Genomic DNA, 23,442 nt, shown 5'->3' with positions numbered 1-23,442 from the left:
CGTTTTGGCCTTTTTTTATATCAGTTTTTATGTCAGTGTTTCTTTTTTGTAATCTGACTCTTGATTTTCACCTGGCAGATGGTAAAAAATGTCATGTAAAAACACAGACAGACTTACATTAAGTCATATCTAGGGGGATATTATTACCAGAATATTATAGACACTTGAAGATGGACTGTTTGACTTTGCCATGCAGTTGCTGAGGTCTTTTGGGTTGTTACTGGGCTGTTCCTAGATGGTTTCTAGGGTCTTCTGGGTGGCTGCTCAATGGCCAAAACACTCAGAACATCTGGTGTTGTGATGTAGCTCAAATATCCCTATATTGACTATTTTTCAGTTATATCTGGCAGCACCTTGAAATCGGATATGTCCAGGGCATGTGTGACCTGCTCGCTCCCTTGCTAGTTATTCTAGATGATGGTGAGTCTGTCTTTGTGAAACACGCTCCTCGTTATCCATGTGTTTTTGAGATCATGCCACTGGTTAAAAAGAACAAGTTCAGCTTTTCTCATATCCGTTTTCTCTGAATCTTTCAGAGGCCATGGCTTTCAGTTGTTTCACCGAACTAATGAAAAGGATGAATCAAAATTTTCCTCATGGAGGTGTGATGGACACCCACTTTGCCAACATGAGATCTCTGATCCAGGTCAAACGTCTGCTATAGACCCATTTGTTCAACATCATGCCTTTAAATGTGAAATGTGTAAGTGTTTTTTTCTTTTCTTGTTTTAAATTTTTTTGCTCTTTTCATCACTGTGTGTAATTAGATTCTAGACGCAGAGCTGTTTGAGCTAATGCATCAGAATGGAGATTACACCCACTTCTACTTCTGCTATCGCTGGTTTCTTCTTGACTTCAAAAGAGGTAATGATGTCTTTCACATAAAAGAGAAAAGAAACATCTTTGAAAACTTGCATACAATGAATATAAAAGTAAAAGTCGAAATCTCTTCTATTAGTTCTCATCTGCGTGAGATGAAGCCATTTTTTGCTCCCAATTAGCAATTGCAATGCCATCTTGTTGACTGTGACTCAGCCTAATATTAATGTAATATGTTTTAAATTACTATGCACAAGGCTCTACTCACATTACCATGTGCTTTATGTAAGAAACATTTAATTGTATTACAGCCCAGTTATATCAAAAACTAGAATATTAGATTCTGCACAAGGCTAAGCTTCAAACCAATTCAGAAATGACAGCTCCCCCTGCTGTCCATGGAGACTAAGTTATACTGAAACATGAATAATATGCCTATTAAATACTACAGGTACTGCATAACATATGTATTTCAAATCCTCAGAGTTGGTGTATGATGATGTGTTTGCTGTTTGGGAGGCCATCTGGGCTGCTAAGTGTGTTTCCTCCAGCCATTTTGTGCTCTTCATTGCTCTTGCATTGGTGGAGATCTACAGAGACATCATTCTAGAGAACAACATGGACTTCACAGACATCATCAAGTTTTTCAATGGTAAATATGTATTCATTATTTATATAAATATATACAGTGGTGGTCAGAATTAATGGCACCCCTGGTAAATATGATCAAAAGGATAAACAATGCAGATTTATTTTTTACTGCCATTTTTGATCTTTCATTCAAAAAAATTGCAAAAATCTAACCTTTCATTGAAGTAAAAGAATTGAAAGTGGGGGGTAAAATCACATTATGAAATAAATGCTTTTCTCCAAAACAAGCTGGCCATAATTATTGGCTCCCTGTTATTAAATACTTTTTGCAACCTCCTTTTGCCAAGATAAGTTTTCTTCTATAATGCCTGATGAGTTTGGAGAACAACTGACAAGAGATCAGAGACCATTCCTCCAAACAGAATCTCTCCAGATCCTTCAGATTCACAAGTTGTTGGTGCTTCTTCTCTTCAGTTCACCCCACTCATTTTCGATAGGGTTCAGTTTAGTGGACTGGGATGGTCATGCCAGAAGCTTCATTTTGTACATAGTTACCCATTTTTGTATTGATTTTGATGTTTGTTTTGGAGCGTTGTCCTGATGGAAGATCCAACCACGGCCCATTATAAGATTTCTTGCAGAGAAAAGGTTTTGATTTTTTATCCGTTGGTATTTGCTAGAATCCATAAAACCATGTATCTGAACAAGATGTCCAGGACCTCCAGCAAAAAATAGGCACACAACTTCTAAGATCCAGTAGTATATTTAACCGTAGGCAAGGGGTACTTTTTATCCCTGTTTGCACCAAACACATCTGGTGGGTTTGCTGCCAAAAGGCCCTTTTTTTGTTTCATTTGACCATAGAATCCAGTCTATGGTCTCTTTTGAACTTCCAGTTATGTCTGACAATATGCTGGAGTTTGTTTTTGGAGGAGCGAGGAAATTTTTTCTTGAAACCCTCCCAAACATGTGGTGATGTAGGGGTTGTTTGATATATATTTTAAGGCTTTCTGACCCCCCAAGACTCAAGTAGTCTCTGCAATTCTCGATCCTCTCAATCCTTGGAGATTCTTTAGCCACTCAAACTTGCTCCTTACCGTGCATTAAGACAATATAGACACACGTCCTCTTCCTGGCAGATTCGTAACAACTTTAATTGTTTGGAACTTCTTGATTATTGCCCTGATGGTCAAAATGGGGATTTTCGATTTTTTAGCTATTTTCTTACAACCACTTTCTATTTTGTGATGCTCAATAATCTTTTGATTCACATCAGAACTATAGATTTTTGCACATTTTTTTGAATGAAAGATCAAAAGGATAAACAATGCAGATTTATTTTTACAGGAATTTTTGGTCATATTTACCAGTGATGCCATTGATTCTGAGCACCACTGTGTGTATATATTATTGATATATATATATATGTAATGTTATATAATCAAACTGACAAGTAAATTGACTTTTAAATTAATTTTAAACAAATGTATTTGTTAAATTGTAGATAAATGTAGAAATCTTGTAATAACAATTCGCCACATTTAAATTGCATTTTGATAAAAATGTACAAATTGGCTTTATTTCATTTCCAGTTGTAATCAAAATTATGCATGCATCTATTGTTACACGTAACTACATTTTTAAACATTAAATTAAAAAAATGTTTTTCTGAATCTAATATTTATTTCTCAATTATAAAGGAATTTATTTATATTTAGTTTTATATTTAGCTATTTTTGGATATACCCAAAATTGGAGAAATTGCATAATGGTTATTTGTTTGATTATTTTATGAAATCTAAATTATTTAGTTGAATGGGCAACTGTGTTAGGGTCACAGCCATAAGATAAAAGAGGGTCAACACAAAAGGCTCAGCCCACTAGGGGAATTTATACAAGGACAATAACCATAACATAAAATGTGGGAGAAAATGAATCAGGAAAACGGAAAAAGACAAAGGGGAGCGCAGCTGGACAGATGCAAATATCCCGCCACCCGTCTTTCTGCTCATAAAAAGACACTGGCACAGGTAACAAACATTTCTGACCCCTAGAGGGCAGACAAATCATTAAAAAACAGAAAAGAATAACCGGTCAGGCTACAAGCACATGTAACAAACTGAATAATATAGATGTTATAAAATAATTTGAATTATTGCACCCTCATATTCCTTAATGTTGTCTCTTTTTTTTCAGAAATGGCTGAGCACCACAATATCAAGCAGATTCTGACTCTAGCTAGAGACCTGGTGTGCAAAGTGCAGACACTTATAGAAAACAAGTAATTCTGAAACCATCTCATGTTCACTATGTATCCCATCAGCCCTTGCTACTAAACAACAGGGAACATTTGGCCAAAGCTTAATGAGCTTCAAGTTTATAGGTAGCATTACATTTCTAATGCCAAACATCTTGATCTACCTGAAATCAGTCAGTGTGCAATTTTTTTTATTGGAGTCATCTGGCTCTTTAATCAGGTTTTACTGAACATCATAGTACATCAAATTTCATAAGTAGATGCTGCTAAAGCGTGGTCATTCACTGTATGACATGGAATTTTTTCAATGCAGACAGGATTACCAGTCACTGGTGACTCGTGAGCTCTAGTCCACAACCTAGTGTGCTGCCTTCCTGTCTACTGCCTACATAAACTGAAATTGAATCTCATAAGTGACTTGATTCCAATAGAGTTTGGTGTTATTATGTTGCTAAGCTAACAACACACAGCGCACAAAAATTCTGGGTAAAAAAATCTTGGTTTTTTTTTTTCACAAACTTTTTATCAATATTTTTAAGTGAAAATAAGTATTTATAATTGTCCACATGTATTGTCCACCATTTTCTTTTTATGTATTGTTGCAGTGCATTCTGGTATTGCCTTCTCCATGCATGCGATGCTGCCTTAGAATTTGACCAAAAGAACGTATTTTAGAAGGCAGCATAATGTTGCAGAGATGTGCCTATGATGCCTTAAAATGCTGCCTATGTAGGCAGCTCACTAGGTTTTGAAATGGAGCCATTGAAGTTCAGGTCGGGTGCATTTTACTGCTAAGAGGCGGTCACACTAGACGCCATGATCCATCACTTCCTTTTTTTTGCGCCTACGAAAGTGACAGAGCGGCTGCACACAAACTATCGTTCAATGGTTTGGGGTCTCTTAAAATTTATTTATTTATTTTATTTTTTTAAAGAAGACTCATGTTTACCAAAGCTGCATTTATTTGATCAAAAATACAGTAGAAACTGTAATATTGTGAAATAAAATAATTGTTTTCTATTTAAATATATTTTAAAATGTAATTTAATCCTGTGCTGGCAAAGATGAATTTTTAGGTGCCATGATTCCAACCTTCAGTGTCACATGATCCTTCAGAAATCATTCTAATATGCATATTTTGCTTAATATTTTTGTGTAAAACGTGATGTTTTTTTCAGGATTCTTTGATGAACAGAAAGTTCAAAAGAAAAGCATTTATTTGAAATAGTAAAGACATTTAAAACATTACCAAAGATTTCTGTCACATTTGATCCTTTTTGCAAATCCAGTCCAGCATCCTTGCTGAATAAAAGTATTTATTTCTTTCAAAAAAATCTTACGTGCTCCAAAATTTGAACAGTAGTGTACATTCATAAAACTTCCATCCTGCGCTGAAATAAAAAAAGATAAGCTGCTTTGTTTGTAATGCCGTGGGAAACTGTAATAGATATTTATAGAGTAGATAGTATATTTAAATGTTATTGATTATTTATTCAAAAACAGAAGACCTAAATAATTATATATTCAGATATTTGTTGTGGCATCTGAAATAATTCAGGATCTTTCCGCATGCTTAAAATCCAGTGTGACCGCCCTCTTAATGCTCCTGTATGACCTGCACACTTAATTATTGTTCTGTATTCTGATCTGATGTGCCACTTTTAATAGGTTATCCAGATTTTCCTGTGTACAAATGTAGCAGTAGGGGCGCTGTGCTTTCAGTCGGCTGACCCGTCGCATGTGTTTCTGTTACCTGCTTATTTCCAAGTCAGTGTCTTTACTGTGAGTTGTTTTACTAAATCAGATCAGGTTATTGTATCACACAGTATATTATTGGACAATACCAAGGAATGCCTCTAGGTATTAGATTTAGAACAGAAAATATAAAAAACATGTCCGTTAATAGTTAGTGTATTCCTTCTCTTTGTGTTATGGAACGGATTAATGATTTGTGTTTTTCATTCGGTTTACGTAATGTTCGAGTCCGTCTTGTGTTTCAGTGCGTTGCTGTCAGTCACCTTATGAAAATCTGACATTTGGGTTTATTTTTCAGATTTGATGTTTGTCAGTGGAAGCCTATTTCCACCACCTAAGAAAAAAAAATTGTGCTTTTGTAAATCATACTTATGACATTGAAAGCCATAGTTATTACATAATCATAATAATGTGATTCAGCATCATAATTAAGGCTTTACATGCCATAATCTCGATTAAGTATGTCAATTTCACGACTTTGTCATAATTATGATTTTCAAAAGCATGTTTATTTTTTCTTGCGTGGCAGAAATGGGCTTCCATTTTGTGTGTGTGGATCAGGACAACTCACAATCACTACCGCAAGGCCTTGTCTGCTTAATGTATTCTTGTTATTTGTGGACTGTACAGACAAATACATGCTATATTTATTATATAGAGAGAATCTATATTATTAACTTCGGTGTCGTTGACTACATGGTTTTCAGAATGGACACTAACATCCACACAAAGAAATTAATATCATCAGTGCTCTTATTTATTTTTTCATTTTTGGAATTGATTGTTGTATAAAATGTACATTTGTTGCTTCTTCCTCCTCCAAACACACTATCCTCTGTTTTAGCTCGTATATCTCAGTACCTTATAAAATCACAATGAAGTATTGATTCTGTTTCTGTGATCAAACCAGTACAGCTACGGGTCTGAAAGCTGTGGTTAATCGGGTATTTCCACAATGAGGTGCAATCAGAATGTGTATCAAATCACAAGTATATAGGCTATTTTTCACATATATGATCTGTAACGTAATGCTAAAAATGGTTATTTAGGCAAGAAGCAAATCCGAATCAAAAGTGTATTTCAGACTACTTGAACACAATGAATTAGCATCTACTCCACATAATTTGTGATCTAATATGAGCAGGTGTTAATACTTGTCCTGCATTGCATCTTATTGATTTCTTCATGTGCAAAATATATTATAAAAGGAGTAAAAAGTAATATATAATTTGTTGTTATATATTGATTTAAATCTGAATGTATGCGTTTTGTCTTTTTTATGTGAATGTTCTTGCTACATTGTGGTCAATTACTACAAAGTGTTACATTCTAAATATATATTAAGTGGTAAATGTACTTGTTTAAAAAAAATAATAAAATGGAATTGTTCTTATTTTTCCAAATCTAATCGTGTGTGTGTGCGTGCGTGCGTGTGAGTCCGTCCTAAATTGAGGTACCCATGAGAGAGTAAGCATGTAAATCATACAAAATGTGTCGTTTTGTTTTTATGTAAAAATGCTGACATTTTTCTGTGATGGGTAGGGTGTAAAATATACAGTTGGTACAGAATAAAAACCATTACGTCTATGGACAGTCCCCACAAAAATAATGAACCGGGCTTGTTTGTGTGTTATTTTATGTTAATAAAATTGTTTAGAATTAAAATTATTTTAATATAAATAATATATATTTATAATGCGTTATAATCTGTTTTTTTTTTTTTAAATGAACATGTTTATAATTGTATGACCACGGAAATAAAACTATTTAAAAGATAAATGCGACTTTTTATCGCACAATTCTGACTTTTTCTCATAATTCCGATAAATGAAGTCTGAGTTGCGAGATAAATCCATACATAAATCACAACTAAGCTACCTCGTTTTCAGTTTTGGAAACAAGCTCCCATATTCTTGACAAATATAATACAATATATTAGTCGTCCATTCATACACGTCTTTACCCTTCCAAAATGGCATATTAAAAAAAAACGTTCGCCCGAACAGGGACTTGAACCCTGGACCCTCAGATTAAAAGTCTGATGCTCTACCGACTGAGCTATCCGGGCTCTGAAAGTCATACAAACACATCTCCTCTCAAAACGTAAGTCATGAACTTTGAAAACTACAACTTCCGGAAATGTTGTTTTGTTTTCTTTTTTTGTTAAGGGGAGGATGTCTGTAGTCAGGGGTCCTTAGCAATACAAACATCCATACAATCGCGTTTTAACTGACTTCAAACAGCAACGTGGCCGTTTTAGGAACGTGATTTAACATGTTCTGTAAATGTGTGGTACGAGCTTCAAGGGCGCTGCGGCCTGCGCATCCTCGGTGTGGAGCATTGAAGTTGTCCGCTCTAAGCGCCACTGTATCGGCCAGAAGAACGTCCCGGTCCCGATTGACATTAAAACGGGAATCAAGTAATTCTGCCTGGGATTCCAAGGTAAAACGTGATTAATTTGTAGACCGGTGTGTTGTGATAAATAAAAGGTTTAAGATATAAATGAACCCATCGATACGTTAACAAATATTTGTTTTTGAACATATGCATTATGCAATGCTTATAAACATTTCGCAACCTGTTCCAATCTTCAGGTTCCTCAGATACCCTCATGGGAGCCCATAGATGATAATCAACTTGCACCGGTAATGCCTCTTTTTGCACACACGTTTTTTCTGTACAAATACAGTAGGCTAGCGGGCAGTGTGGTAAGATGTGCAACCCCGACACATTTTGCCTCAAAATATTTCTCCTACAAACTAAGCAAAAATGTAGCGCGACTGGCGTAGGAGGAAAGAAAAAATATAATTTCTATCTTTACTTTGATGTATTCTGTACAACGTTTCTTGAACTTCAGAGGGCAGCAGAATACCAGTTCAGAATCTGAGCAGCATTTAACGTCACATTTATAGCTATTGTTATTGTTCTCAGTACCTAGAAATATGTTGTATGTTAGGCTACATGTTGTAACAATGAAATATTAATAATACGATCAAACCAGCTCATTGGCCCCCAGTTTCAAACCATATGAACAAACTGTAATTAAAAATAGATTGCTTGTGCTAACATTGATTTTTTTTAAAGTCAAAGTGATTATGAAGGCACTCTATTCCCCGGTTTCACAGACAAGGCTTAAACATAGTCCCAGACTAAAATGCATGTTTGAGCTGTTTTAACTGAAAGTAATTTGCACTGACATATCTTAATGTCAGTGCCATTGTTTTGTCTCAAAATACACATCAGTAATGTTTTTTTTTCTAAGGCATGTATATAGTTAAATGTCATGGTTGAACAATGGCCTAATCCTGGCTTAATCTAAGCCCTGTCTGTGAAACCAGGCCTGGGTCTGAAACCTGTGGTTGATCAGGTACATTACAATATTTCACATATATGATCTGTAACATATAGCTAAAAATTACAATTTAGGCAGGAATATTAATGCAAATCAAAAGCGAAAGTGTTTTCAAGACTATTACGACTATGAATTAGCATTTAATGTCCATACTTTATCTGATATGATACGAGCAGGTGTTAATCATTGCATCTTGTTGATTTCCTCATGTGGAAAATATATTCTAAAAGAATTTATAATTTGTAGCTTGGTTATACATTTATTTAAATCCGAATGTATGCATTTTGTCTGTGTTTTTATGTGAATGCTTTTGCTACAATTACTTGAAAATAATGTTCAGTACTAATGATATATTAAATGGTAAATGTACTTAGCCAAAATAGGCAAATGTATTAAATATAGTAAAAAAAAATATTAATATAGTAAGAATATTAGGCTATTTCTTAATTATGAGAGCATTTATAGTGTGACACAATTTTGCCTTATTAGTAATAAAAATAATCCTTCATTGCATTTGAAGGATTTTCTTTATTTGTTGAGAATTTAGTTTATTTGCCACAAATTAGTAACCATGTTTAACTTTTCTTTGCAGGCAACAAGAGTCTCACCAGACTTAGTGGACAAGTTGGAGAGATTAGCCCTTGTTGACTTCGGCAGTAAAGAAGGGGTGGACTGTCTGGAGAAAGCCATTCGATTTGCTGATCAACTTCATGTCATCAATACTGATGGTGTAGATCCAATGGATTCAGTTCTAGAGGACAGGTATTCAATGAAGCTCAGATCAACTCATAAAAGCTACGTAACAGTGTACTAGTTGTTCTCGATACGACTTCCAGTCAGTTTCGATGGGTGAAATATGGCAATGCCTTTTTTGATGGTGTTTTCTGATAATATTGTTTAATATGTCAATGCAAAATGATGGTTATTCAGCCCCGATCTGCCCAACGACTCCAAGTATGTTTGCTCATAGTACAGTGTCAACATGTCAACATTTTATAGAAGCTAAACTTTTCCTTTGAACTTCATGTCGTGTACAGAGACTTGTATTTGAGGGCTGATACTGTAACAGAGGGTGAATGTGCTGAGGAGCTGCTCCAGCTGGCCAAAAACACAGTAGAGGAGTACTTTGTTGCACCTCCAGGTAAAAAAAAATTAAAAAAAAGAAATTAAACGACACTTTGATTCACTATTTAAATTTCTAACTGTTTGTCCATATCTTTAGAACAAAGGTGTTTTGGTTAACTTTATTGCTCTGTACTTTTTTTTTTCTAAGTAACAAATCTGTTTAACACTCATTAATAATCAATCTTTCTTTTTTTTAATGTAGGAAACATCCCACTACCAAAGAGAGAAGAGAGATCTGCTATGCTTAAAAACTGAAATGTAACACTGGCTCATACTTTGCGTTATAATAAATATGTATCTATTATATCAATTGTGCTGTGTCTAGAGAGTGGTAATGTTCCAAACATATTTTATGGAAATGATTAACATTCCCTTTATAGAGATAGAACGAAACAAAAACAATTTACAAATCAAACGCAAATATAAATTTATATAAACTAAGGAACCAACAACAATGGCATATTACAGAGATAGTAAAATAATCATAATTTACACAAAACCAGACATTTGCATAAAAAAAAATGTCAATGCAATAAAACTAGAAGACAGAACTGAGAATGTTATATTTGGTTTGCTTTATTTGCCTTTACATCACATGATCTCGGGGAATTCTGTCATTCCAATGATCCCTGATGTTGAGCTACTTTTATCTACTGTTTGTCTAATGTAGCCTATATAAATACATATATTACATATTATATTACATAAATATATAAAAAATATGTTATGAAATTTTCAAGATTTGATGTTATTGAACAAGAATGTATTGTTGATTATTCAGATAGCGGCGCTGAACAGGACGTCAGTACTTCAGCGATTAAATGAGAATGGAAACAGAAAGTGACTGAGTATGTTTTTGGAAACGAAACAGTACTTTGAGGAGGGGCTTGAATTGATGCTTTATATATAGCCTACTCATGACATGCCTCTGCTCACTGTGACCAGAGACACATTATTCGGTGTAATTTACCTGACTATTCAGGGAAAGGCCGTATTCAACAATTCAGCTCGGTAAATTGCATAGCCTAGCCTACTTATGAAATTACTGCACATTTATATAACGCTAATCTCCCGCTTTGAATAAGTATACGATGTTTTAGTAGTTCTAATCCTTTTATATTTTATCTCATGTTGACAGGTAATGGAACTCATAATAAAACTGATGGACGGAGATGTGAGCACTGACCTGTATCACCTGATTGCTGCAGATTCATTTCAACATAGATAGTGTTGACAATAAAACATAAATTCGAGTCACAAAACACTTTGAGTATATTGTCACGGGTTTCCATCTCTTACACATTGCAGTAGTTATGGCGTGAACGCAGCATAAGCTGGTTGTTTTGGTTCAGGAGGAATTGTAAAAGGTGGCTGCTGTTTGTTTACGGCCCTCGGTGACTGACGTCTGTATAACTCTGCAGAACATGAAACACGTTGATGACGTGTGATGTCTGCGCGGGTACGGGTGTGTGGCGGTATACATTGACGACATGCAGGTAGGACATCGTAACATTGCATACGGACCTAATGCAATGATTGGACGAACATTTTATGACAGACAATATATATACATATGAATACATTGAGATCACTTAACCTTGGTGATTGCTATCAGGATGTGAAGAGACTTCCAGCCAGCATAACAAAAAATGTTTCTGGAACAAATCGCCTAATGAAAACACTTCTAAAATCAGAAGATTTTAATGTCATGTACCTCTACAAATTGAATAATCCAACCAAAATAATTTATAAATAAACTGTAATACTTCCGTTTTGTAGTCATGTAGCTGTTTTGACATCAAAAGCCTCTTAAGAACATTTAGAGAAAAGCTTATCCCAGGAAATAAACACAAAACTGCACTTATAAACTGTTTTAAGTGGGCCGGTACGCGCCGGTACTCAGTACCGCCACTTCCAAATAATAGCTCTTGAGCGTACCGCCACCACTCCGTGCGCCCAGAACGTGCTTTTAGCGTACCGGTACGCTCATTTGCACATCTGCTTTAACCGTTTGGCTGCGCTGCCGCTTTTCAGAGCGCCCTTCACAATGCACGGCACGCTTCCTAATTTGTCCTACCGAGAGCAGACTACATACCCATACACCCTTGAGTTTTACAATTGAAAAGAGCATGCGTCGCTTTTGCCGCTGTCAGTTGCTACGTTTACATGGACACAATCGGAATGAAATCAATACGATTGATGAATCCGAACAAGGTGTTTACATGAATGATAAATAAAGTAATCGGGTTGATGTGCGCGTTTATATGTCACAAGTTTCAAATCGGATCTGATTTTTTGACACGCGCAAACTGCACGAATATACAGAGTTTCCCGCTGTCCGCGCATAAATATTCTCCTCAATTGGTTCTTTATTTGTTTTAAAAAGCAGACGTAATATTAATTCGTCTCTGGTCATAATTTAGAGCATATTAACCGTTTTGCCGTGCTGATCATGCAGTAAAAATGCCCCTCCCCGCGGCCAAAACCAGTGTCTGTGGTGGATGAGAATCCACAACAAGGACTAGTGGGACGTTGTCCTGCTTCAGTTCACATACGCGCGAGTAAAATGAGAATTTTAGAATGACGGGAAACGTCTCTGGTTACTGATGTAACCTATGTTCTCTGAATAGGGAACGAGACGCTGCGTAGCTTAGACGCAGTGGGAACGCCCTCCGGGTGTGCCGATTGTCTGAAGCCCTTATAGAATCACGCCAATTCATTGGCTGATGGCGCGGGCGCCGTCATGACGCTCCTGCTTCATCATATTATACTAGCGCGCGCGCCATCTGCTCCTCAGATTTCTCTGACGAAAAAGGAAGCTTGTCGGCAGCGCAAGGAGCTTGGCAGCGAACGCAGCGTCTCGTTCCCTATTCAGAGAACATAGGTTACATCAGTAACCAGAGACGTTCTCTTTCATAGGTTCACTCAACGCTGCATAGCTTAGACGCAGTGGGAACGAAATACCAAACTCGCCAAGCTAAGCGCTGCCGCAACTAGTACAAGACCAGATAACTCACACGACTGGTTCAGGCAGACAAAACCTGGGAACCTGGAGTCGTATCAAGATCCAAACTGTAGAATCTGACAAAAGTGTGCGGAGAGGACCATCCTGCCGCCACACAAATGTCCTCCAGGAGGGCACCTCTAAAAAGGGCTTGAGAGGAAGCCACGCCCCTGGTGGAATGTGCTCTGATGCTAAGAGGTGAAGGTAGACCGCGCACCTCATAAGCCAGTGAAATAGCTTCTGTAACCCAGTGGGAAATTCTCTGCTTTGATGCGGCAAGCCCACGGCGGCCAGTACCAAAACATACCAAGAGCTGGTTGGATTTTCTCCAACCACTAGAGCGATCCACATATAACTTCAATGCCCGGACCGGGCAGAGCAAGTTAAGCTTTCTGTCCTCCTCAGAGACAAAAGGAGGAGGATGGAAAGAGCGAAGGCTAACAACCTGAGACCGGAAAGCCGTGGACAAAACTTTGGGCACATAACCTGGTTTCGGTCTCAAAGTCACTCTGACCAAGCCAGGAGCAAAATCAATACATGACTCGCTAACAGAAAGAGCTTGCAAATCCCCCACCCGCTTCAGAGAGGTCAAGGCTAACAAAGAGTAATCTTGAGAGTCAAAATCCGCACTGGAGCTGACTCTAAGGGCTCAAAGGGGGCCTCCGTTAAGCCCTCCAGGACGACCGACAGGTCCCAGGAGGGGATTCCAGGGGAGTGTACTGGCTTCAGGCGCCTAACCCCACGCATAAAAGCTGAGACTAACCTCAACTTGCCCAGGGGGATCTCATCTGATTCTCTATGAGCAGCAATAGCGGCAACATACACTCTCAAAGTAGTAGCGGCCGCTCCAGAAGCAAACTTCTCCTGCAGGAATTCCAGCACTGAACCGACTGGGCAGTTGACTGGGTCTATAGCGTGTGCCGAACACCACGATTCAAAAACCCCCCACTTAGAAGAGTACAACTTTCTTGTGGAGGGGGCTCTCGCAATGGTCTCCTGGACGTCAGCGGGAAGACCAAAGTTTAAAGCTAACGGCCCCTGATGGGCCACACGCATAACTTCCAAATTTCGGGGCGGGGATGCCATATCCTGCCCTGAAGCTGGGACAGCAGATCCTCCCTGACCGGAATCTCCCAAGGGGGGAGTTCCAGGAGAGGAACCAGCTCTGAGAACCACGGCTGGGACGGCCAGAAAGGGGCTACAAGTAGGAGACGAGCTCCGCTCTCCCTTACTCTGGACAGAACTGCCTGTATCAATTTGACAGGCGGGAATGCATAAAGCCTCCGCATCGGCCATGGGTGGGCGAATGCATCTATCCCCAGTGGCGCTGGGGGGCTCAGGGAGAACCAAAGTGGGCATTGGGATGACTCCTTTGATGCAAAAAGGTCCACTTCTGCCTTTCCGAACACTTCCCAGATCAGGGCTACTGTTCGGCGGTTCAACATCCATTCCCCCGACTCGAGTTTCTGCCTCGACAGAAAATCTGCTGCGAGGTTCAGGACCCCCGGAACATGGACTGCCCTCAGTGACAGGAATTTGTCTTGAGACCATAGGAGAAGGCGGCGCGCATGCCTGTCCAGTGTGCGCGACCGTGAACCCCCCTGTCGGTTTACATGAGACACCACCGCCATATTGTCTGTTCTGACAATGACATGATGCCCTTTGAGAAAGGGGAGAAAATGAAGGAGGGCCAGGGAAACAGCTCTCAGCTCTAAGCTGTTTATGTGCCAATCGAGAGTCTCCCCAGTCCAGACTCCGTATGCTGGCCTGCCCTCGAAAACCGCACCCCATCCGGTTAGAGAGGCATCCGTCGTAATCATTTGGCGACGGAAAACCGCACCCATGCTGACCCCTTTCTGAAGGAAAAGAGGGTCCCGCCAAATTGAAAGCGCGCGGAAACAACTGCGCGACACCTTCAACAGGCGAAAAGCCGATCCGGTGGACCGGGCACCTGAGAGTTTCATCCACCACAGAAACGGTCTCATGTGCAGCAACCCTAAGGGGAGCACGGGGGATGCTGCGGCCATGAGACCCAGCAGCCTGCGACAATTGCCCATAGAAACATGATGGCCGAGCGAGAAGCGGGCCAAACATGTCAGAAGACTGGAAATCCGGGCAGGAGCCAAACGGGCCTGCATCAGAACGGAATCCAGGCACGCCCCTAAGAAGACTGTGCATAGAGCTGGGGCAAGAACACTCTTCTCAGTGTTCAACCTCAGGCCGAGAGACTGGATGTGACGAAGGACAATGTCCCTGTGGTGAGTCACTAATTCCCTGGAGTTGGCCGAGAGGAGCCAATCGTCCAGGTAATTGAGTATACGGATGCCCTGGAGCCGCAACGGGGCAAGAGCAGCATCCATACACTTTGTAAACGTTCTCGGAGCTAGAGCGAGACCAAAGGGGAGGACCCTGTATTGGTATGCTTTTTCTCCGAAGGCGAACCTGAGGAACCTCCTGTGTCGCCGTACGACCCGAATATGAAAATATGCATCCTTCAGGTCTACTGTCACGAACCAGTCCCCTGCCTGAATCTGAGATATGATAGCTTTTAGCGTCAACATCTTGAATTTCCCTTTGTAAAGAGAGAAATTCAGCCGGCGCAGGTCTAGTATCGGTCGCAGACCTCCGCCCTTTTTCGGGACCAAGAAGTAGCGGCTGAAGAAGCCTTGCTCGACTTCCTTCGGAGGAACCTCTTCTATAGCTCCCTTGAGGAGATGGGACGAAATCTCCCGCTGTAGAACAGAAGCCTGAGGGGCGCTGTTGACAACAGTAGGACAGACCCCGTTGAAGCAAGGGGGCGGGCGACAGAACTGAAGTGTGTAGCCGAGCCGAACCGTGCGGAGGATCCAGGGCGATACCCCTGGCAGACGGCTCCATTCTGGAAAGAAGTGAGATAGAGGAGGTGGAGTGCAATGCGGCGGACATACCTGAGTTCGCTGTCTCCCGTGGTGTGGCGCGGTCCAGCGTGAAGGAAAGCACTTGACGTCCTGACACGTAGTGGGAGGCACCACTGCCTGTTTGACCAAGGCCAGAGGGTCTGCCTGCTCCTGAGAGAAAACGAAAGTGTCTCCGATTCGAGCGGCTGGTATCAAACGCGTCGAGTGCAAGGGGAGAAAGCTGAATGCGTCTCCTTCCTCCTGCGCCAGACGGCTTGAACAAAGTTGAGGGGTAACTGCAGTTCGAAACACGCTGGTCGGCGAAGGTGACAGGTTTAGAGAAGGAGAGCAAGTGAGAGGTGGGCAGAAACGCTTGTGCGGTCTGTCCCAACCTCGTAGATCGAGGGAGGCTCTACTTTTTATGACCTGCGGGTCAGGAACGATTCGAGGAGGCTGGGGTGAAGGGTTTGTTAGACCGCTTCAGCTCCAGACGCTTATGGGGCCGCTGGCGGGGGAACGGGCGACCGCGGGCTCCCCAGACCGTAGCGGGGGGGGGGATGAGCCGAGTCACTTTTCCTAGTGGCAAAATCCGGCCTATGAGAAGGACGTTCTCTGGGCTGGGATTGGGAGGAGTTGTAGGATTCCCTAGCTCTCCTGGGCATAAATTGCCTGAGGGCAGCTGACTGGGATTTTGTGGCCCGAAATTTCTCAACCACAGTGTTGACCGCCTCCCCAAACAGACCAGATTGAGACACTGGGGCATCTAAGAGGAAAACCTTCTCTTTATCACGGATTTCCGTGAGATTGAGCCATAGGTGGCGCTCTGCAGTGATCGCCCCCGCCATAGAACGCCCTATAGCGCGCGCAGTGTGCTTGGTGGCCCTTAAGGCCAGATCGTGGCCTTTCGAAGCTCCTTGACAGCTTCCGGTGTGATCCCCGTTCCCTCATCCATTTCTTTTAAAACATCCGCCTGGTAGGCTTGGAGGATGGCCATAGTGTGTAGGGCCATGCCTGCCTGACCAGCTGCCATCTAGGACTTTCCGATAAGGGCGGAAGTAGTCCTGCACGGTTTAGAGGGAAGGAGGGTCCGAGATTTCCACGACGGAGCAGACGACGGGGAAAGGTGAGTAGCTAGCATGTCCTCGACCGCTGGAATAGAGGAATAGCCCTGCTCCACAAAACCAACGAGGTTGGTGAAGTCAGCGGCTGCCGCGTTCGTTAGGCGCGCGGAGAAAGGCTGCTTCCAGGATCTGGTGATCTCGTGATGCAGATCGGTGAAAAAGGGCAGCTTTCTCCGCTCAGGCCTAGAATTAGGGCTACTTAAAAATCTTTCATCGAGTTTAGATGATTGTGACTCGCGGGGCTCATCGGGCCAGTCGATGGAAAGCTTTTCAGTAGCGCGCGAAAGCACGTCGATAAGCTCCGTGTAGGCCGCAGTAGGCCGCCTCCTGGCCGCTAGGCGGGAGAGCGTCAGAAGCTAAAACAGGCCCGAAATCCTCGGAGTCGGACGCTGTAGTGTAAATAATATCTTCCAGTCCGAAAGAAACCGTAACATAAATAATCATGGGAAAACTCGACTGGCCTAAAACCGCGTGCGTGCTCGGGAGAGGGAGGGAGAGAAAGGGCCTGGCCCGTCTGCTCGTACTCTATATCCTCGAGCTCTACATCCGAGCCCCAGGTCGCGGAATCCAACGAGGCCTCGGCAGCCTCGGGAGCGCGACGGGGGGGAACGAATGACTCCTCAAAAACCGCGAGCCGAGAGCGGAGGGTTTTGAGAAGGAGGTTTTGTCACAGAATTTACATTTAGACGAGCCTAAAACAGCCTCGCGCGCATGCGAAAAACCCAAACACTTGATACACTTACTGTGTGGGTCGTCGTTCGCAATGAAGCGAACGCATGGCGGCGGGCAACGACGAAACTCCATGGCACTTCACCGCAAGGAGAACAGAGTTCCACTAATCGCAGTCGCTGAAATGCAGATGAAGAAGCAGATGAAGAAGCTGGTGATAATCCGAATATACGGGCTCAGAAAAACCGAAATCGAAGGGCTAAGATGGCCGCTTCGTGAAGGCAGAGAAATCTGAGGAGCAGATGGCGCGCGCGCGCTAGTATAATATGATGACGCAGGAGCGTCATGACGGCGCCCGCGCCATCAGCCAATGAATTGGCGTGATTCTATAAGGGCTTCAGACAATCGGCACACCCGGAGGGCGTTCCCACTGTGTCTAAGCTACGCAGCGTTGAGTGAACCTATGAAAGAGAACTTATTAATATGACACTTTATTCAACAGGAAAAACGGCTCGTTCCACGCGTTATACGTCATTACGTTTATTTAACGTCATTGCACATGTGCAGTCCTTTCAGTTTTCAATCCGATGAAGTGTTTGACATGTTCTCTCGATCGGATTACATAAGGGATAAACCACCCCTTTCAATCCGATCGAAATGTCATTCGGATAGAGCTCAATCGGATCGATTAGGGTGTTTACATGAGGGGTTTTTACTCCGATCGAGCCGTCAATCCGAATATAAGTGTCCATCTGTCAACCATGGTGTCAACTCAACGTGGTCCGGAGAGGGTGTGTGAAACGGGTAGATAAATGAACCATAGCAAGACTCATGTTTATGTTCTATTCTCTATGGTTATAATGTTATTATGTGTTATAATTTATTTTATGTACATTTTGTTCAAAATGTTTTAAATACCCTTTTGCACATTTTATTTATGTTCAGTAGCTCTTTTCTAGCTTAAGCAAATCCACAATTAAATTATTTTTTATAAGGTCGTCTGTTGACTGCTGTATATAAAACCCCTTCAATATAGTTTTTGTTACCCCAGGGGAGGAGGGGAGTCAGCAAAAAAACAAAAATAATAATAATAACAGCGTACCGGCACATCTTTTGGGCCACTTAAAGCACTGACTATAAATAGACTGTAAAGCACATAAACAAGATTGTCACCTGGGCCTATTGTGCACCACAGGTGTTTCGCATGCTGAATGACGTGCTCCACTTACCTGGATTTCCCCCAATCACGTGATCATGTGGAATGCCTTCTCATTCCAATGATCTGTTTTCCTGTTATATCTAAATGAAACTCAAGTAGACGACTGTTTTAATGTTGATATATTTTTTAAATATATATTGATATTGATATATAGCCCACAGAACATTCCATACCGTTTCCATATAGGGCTAAATGCTGAGGTTGCATACGTTTTTGCAATAGCCTAACCTAAAAAGAACCTATAGCATACACTGAACATTCTCTAATAATTATAGATTTAAGTTTTATAACCATAAACATTAGCTTTCCAGAAAGTTCTTCTAGGATCCAAAATGTTGGATAGCCTAAAGCAAACGCGATATTTTTTTTAATTTAGGGGCTATAGCCTAATTGTTTTTTTAAACAGAATAAATGTCTTTTATATAGCCTATTGTTTATTATCAGTGAACATCCTGTATATCTATGATTTCCGAGGATTTATGTCAGCGATGAAGTGAGAATGTAAACAGAAAGTGACTGAGTAAGTTTTCAGAAACGAAACAAGGCGGAGCATGAGTTGACGCTTTATATAAATATTCATGCCTCGGCTCAATGTTACCAGAGACACATTGTTTGATTTCAGTGTGACTTATTAGCTACAAGACTTATTCAAGAAAGTAATTCAGCGAAAGCTAGCAGCCTACTTGCAGAACCCAGCTCGGTAAGTCTCATTATTGCCTACAAATCTTGCACTTTAATTTTAACGCGAATCTCTTGTTTAAAAAAAGTATATGATGTTGTAGTAGTTCTAATGCTTTTATATTTTATCTCTTCCTGATAGACAATGGAACTGACAGTAAAACTGTTGAACGGAGATGTGAAGCGGCTGGTGGTGAGCGGTAATGCCACAGTTGGTGAACTCAAACAGCTCATTTCTCAGCACTTCAATGAACCTCCTCACAAACAGAAGCTTTCTACCGAGAACGGTATCCGTCTCAGCATTGATGATGACTCCAGAAGCCTCAGCAGTTACGGGTTGCACTCAGGCTCAGTGGTGATGCTGCTCATCATCCAGAACCCTGGACCTTTCCAAGTGTTCGTCAGAAACGAGAAGGGCCAAACCAAAACCTATGATGTTGATATCAATGAGACCGTAGATCAGCTCCAGACTAAGATCTTCCGCAAAGAGAGTGTCCCAAACGATCAGCAGAGACTGATTTACAACGGCAGACAACTGGAGGCTGGAAAGAGGCTGCAAGACTACGACATCACATCTGGAAGCACCATTCAAATGACTCTCCGTCTCCGAGGAGGTTAATGAAGGAGATCCGCGCGACCAGGATTCATTACTAATCCAACTTTTTATTGACTAAAGATTAAACATACCAAAATATAAAGATCGAAAGACACTTTTAAATCGTCCTAGATAAGATTATCTATAGCCTATAAATGTAGCCTATAGGCCTAACATGTCTGGTATTAGAAAATTTAAATTGTGATTTAAAGGCTATTCATGTGATTGTATATGAGAGGATTATTCTTATTCCATATTTTATTTATTCAGCGTCAGTTTAAGGTCACTGCTGGCCTACCCTTTGTTGTTATGAATGTTATGCATTATGTTGTAAATAAAATGTGAATACCAGCCTGTGCATTGTGCATATTTTATTTACTTATTATAGAGTAACTTGTAAACACAAAACAGCAGTAGGCCTATACTAATAATAATTTTCATATTATGGATCACTGGATCTAAAATATATTGTATTTATACAGTTGTCTATGTATTTACATTTTGAAATGAATAGGAATTGATCACAAATGTACATTCATTTTCTTTTTATTTGAACAAAATTATGACTAGATCATCACTTGCTTCCCTTAAAACCATCTGTCCTCAGACCATAACTCAACACTTCAGAGTAAAACCCATATTTTAAATGTAAGAAAAACAGCATTAGGTTTGGTGTTTAATAAGGCGTTGACAGTGTTGCCATTGACACGCATTAAGTCACGGTCTGCTCCGAGTATAATGTCATGGGTTTCCATCTCTTCCAAATTACAGTAGTTTGGTAATAACTCAGCATAAGCTGGTTGTTGGTTCAGAAGGAAGTTTCTTCAAGGAACTGTAAAAGGTGGCTGCTGTTTGTTTATGGCCCTCGGTGACTGACGTCTGTCTAAACTCTGCATAACATGAAACACGCTGATGACGTGTGATGTCTGCGCGAGTATGGGTGTGTGGAGGTATGAAAACACATACGTTGAGAGGCAGGTAGGAAATTGTGACCATTGCATTCGGACCGAATGAATTAGACAAACATTTTATGGTCCTACACCATCCACAGACGATATACATATAAATACAGGTGCTGGTCATATAATTAGAATATCATCAAAAAGTTGTTTTATTTCAGTAATTCCGTTCAAAAAGTGAAAATTGGATATTATATTCATTCATTACACACATACTCATATATTTCAAGTGTTCATTCCTTTTAATTTTGATTATTATAACTGACAACTAATGAAAACCCCCAAATCAGTATCTCAGAAAATTAGAATATTGTGAAAAGGTTCAATATTGAAGACACCTGGTGCCACACTCTAATCAGCTAATTAACTCTAAACACCTGCAAAGGCCTTTAAATGGTCTCTCAGTCTAGTTCTGTAGGCTACACAATCATGGGGAAGCCTCCTGACTTGACAGCTGTCCAAAAGACGACCATTGACATCTTGCACAAGTAGGGCAAGAAACTAGGGATGGGGAAATGAAGCCCCGTGAAGCAATGAGCCTTTCCCCTAACTGTTCCGGGAAAAGATTCAAAGCTTCGAGAGTGTCGAGAACAGCGCCATCTGGTGCTTATTTAAAATAAAGCAGCCAGAAGCCTTTCTCTGTCAGATGAAGCAACCACAACACACTCCATAGTTTCAATGTTATGTGTACAAATAAAAAGCCTTACACGTTTGTGTTTGATTTGTTCATTAATAAATAAATTATTTTACCCATTAAAGTGTGACAATAAAATATAAAATTAGCATATTATTTATTAAGATCTAATGTACACACACACACACACACACACACACACACACACACACACACACACACACACACACACACACACACACACACACACACACACACACAAAGGACATGTGTGATAGGATCATCTGTTCATCTGACACTTGGCATTGATAGTGCTTATGTAACTGTAGGAATGACAGAAAGGTGATAAAAATTAATTATTCTGTAATGCCAATGTATATAGATGGGGGTAGACATGTTTCTGCATTCTCCAGTATTCAAGTGGATCTTAAGCTCTTGGTATGTTTGTCTCTGTAAGGTATTTATCCACTTCTAGGATCGCATCAGAAGTGTCATTTGAGCTTGTTTGCGCTGGTCTACTGCACAGTCCAACAGAAGACAAAGGTTTCCACCTCAGAAGTGTGAGGATAATTTTTTTTTGTTGGGAGTGACTACATGTACATTGACTGAATATAAGACAACAATTATACAATACAATGATAAAAAATAAAATAATAATAAATAAATATTTATTTTTTCTTCTTTTTTAGAAATGCATTCATTGGAAGCTATAAGCTCAAAATATTCCCAGTTAGGGGAAGTCTTCCTTTTTTTGGCTGTTGCCATTGCTGTAAATACAAACCCTTCACCAAACACCCAAATATCAACACCAAATTACCTAAAAAAACACCAAAAGTGCAACGATCTTACAAAAACAAAATTACACAACAATAACAAAAAAATAATAAGTAGTTTTGGTTATTTAAATGTAATGTATTGATAAACTTTCAAAGTACAGATCTCTAGTCTCCTCACAAACCCATCAACCAGACTGAGCCAACTAGGACCTTCGAGCCTTCTGACACCCAAAGCGAAACGCGCACGTGATTGGACAGAAAGTGAGGCTTCGTTTGTCATCGATCACGTGACCTATGGGAAACCAATACACACCCCGTCACCGGGGCTTCAATAGAAATTGCTTCGCTTTCGCAAAACGCACAACGAAGCTTCAGTGTCATACGTAACATCACTACAAGACACAAAAGGTCATTGCTGAAGAGGCTGGCTGTTCACAGAGCTCTGTGTCCAAGCACATTAATAGAGAGGCGAAGGGAAGGAAAAGATGTGGTAGAATAAAGTGTACAAGCAATAGGGATAACCGCACCCTGGAGAGGATTGTGGAACAAAACCCATTCACAAATGTGGGGGAGATTCACAAAGAGTGGACTGCAGCTGGAGTCAGTGCTTCAAGAGCCACCACGCACAGACGTATGCAAGACATGGGTTTCAGCTGTCGCATTCCTCGTGTCAAGCCACTCTTGAACAAGACAGCGTCAGAAGCGTCTCACCTGGGCTAAAGACAAAAAGGACTGGACTGCTGCTGAGTGGTCCAAAGTTATGTTCTCTGATGAAAGTAAATTTTGCATTTCCTTTGGAAATCAAGGTCCCAGAGTCTGGAGGAAGAGAGGAGATGCACAGAATCCACATTGCTTGAAGTCCAGTGTAAAGTTTCCACAGTCAGTGATGGTTTGGGGTGCCATGTCATCTGCTAGTGTTGGTCCACTGTGTTTTCTGAGGTCCAAGGTCAGCGCAGCCGTCTACCAGGAAGTTTTAGAGCACTTCATGCTTCCTGCTGCTGACCAACTTTAT

The 23,442-nt window shown here is 40.6% G+C and overlaps 3 protein-coding genes, 1 non-coding gene and 1 pseudogene across 7 annotated transcripts in view; 4 read left to right on the top strand and 1 right to left on the bottom strand.

Moving 5' to 3' along the window:
• The window catches only part of sgsm1a (small G protein signaling modulator 1a), a 61,826-nt gene extending 55,001 nt beyond the window's left edge, over positions 1–6,825 (top strand). For both annotated transcript variants that reach the window (XM_077241370.1, XM_077241369.1), the window contains 5 exons: positions 338–420; positions 537–646; positions 768–864; positions 1,304–1,471; positions 3,607–6,825. In XM_077241370.1, coding sequence (XP_077097485.1) covers positions 338–420; positions 537–646; positions 768–864; positions 1,304–1,471; positions 3,607–3,695 — 547 coding nt within the window. In that variant the 3' untranslated portion in view covers positions 3,696–6,825. The remainder of the gene's footprint in view (positions 1–337; positions 421–536; positions 647–767; positions 865–1,303; positions 1,472–3,606) is intronic.
• Positions 6,826–7,417: 592 nt separating this feature from the next.
• Positions 7,418–7,490, bottom strand: trnak-uuu (transfer RNA lysine (anticodon UUU)). The gene has a single exon. It is a non-coding gene; the product is annotated as a tRNA-Lys (tRNA).
• Positions 7,491–7,560: 70 nt separating this feature from the next.
• Positions 7,561–19,735, top strand: gatc (glutamyl-tRNA amidotransferase subunit C). Of its 2 annotated transcripts, XM_077241364.1 has the most exons (7): positions 7,561–7,864; positions 8,017–8,067; positions 9,367–9,536; positions 9,812–9,915; positions 10,102–10,157; positions 11,038–11,077; positions 19,649–19,735. In XM_077241364.1, the coding sequence occupies exons 1-5, from the start codon at positions 7,697–7,699 to the stop codon at positions 10,152–10,154; spliced, it is 546 nt and encodes a 181-aa protein (XP_077097479.1). In that variant the 5' UTR covers positions 7,561–7,696; the 3' UTR covers positions 10,155–10,157; positions 11,038–11,077; positions 19,649–19,735. The 2 variants fall into 2 exon arrangements, with proteins under 2 accessions (XP_077097479.1, XP_077097478.1); XM_077241363.1 differs by lacking the exons at positions 11,038–11,077; positions 19,649–19,735 and having other exon boundaries at positions 7,562–7,864; positions 10,102–10,209.
• Positions 19,376–20,412, top strand: LOC143749021 (uncharacterized; annotated as a pseudogene). The gene is made up of 2 exons (XR_013206867.1): positions 19,376–19,488; positions 19,609–20,412. The product of XR_013206867.1 is annotated as an uncharacterized LOC143749021 (transcript).
• The window catches only part of LOC143749022 (uncharacterized), a 13,584-nt gene continuing 9,576 nt past the window's right edge, over positions 19,435–23,442 (top strand). Inside the window, exon 1 of the mRNA XM_077241368.1 lies at positions 19,435–19,454. The gene's annotated coding sequence lies outside the window, so the exon portion shown is untranslated. The remainder of the gene's footprint in view (positions 19,455–23,442) is intronic.

The sequence above is a fragment of the Siphateles boraxobius genome, unplaced genomic scaffold (genome assembly GCF_051911475.1).
Source record: "Siphateles boraxobius isolate OS27281-9 unplaced genomic scaffold, OSU_SipBor_1 24, whole genome shotgun sequence".
In the NCBI taxonomy this organism is placed as follows: Eukaryota; Metazoa; Chordata; class Actinopteri; order Cypriniformes; family Leuciscidae; genus Siphateles; species Siphateles boraxobius.
The sequence above is the reverse complement of the archived record's forward strand: the minus strand, read 5'-3'. Positions and strand labels throughout refer to the sequence as shown.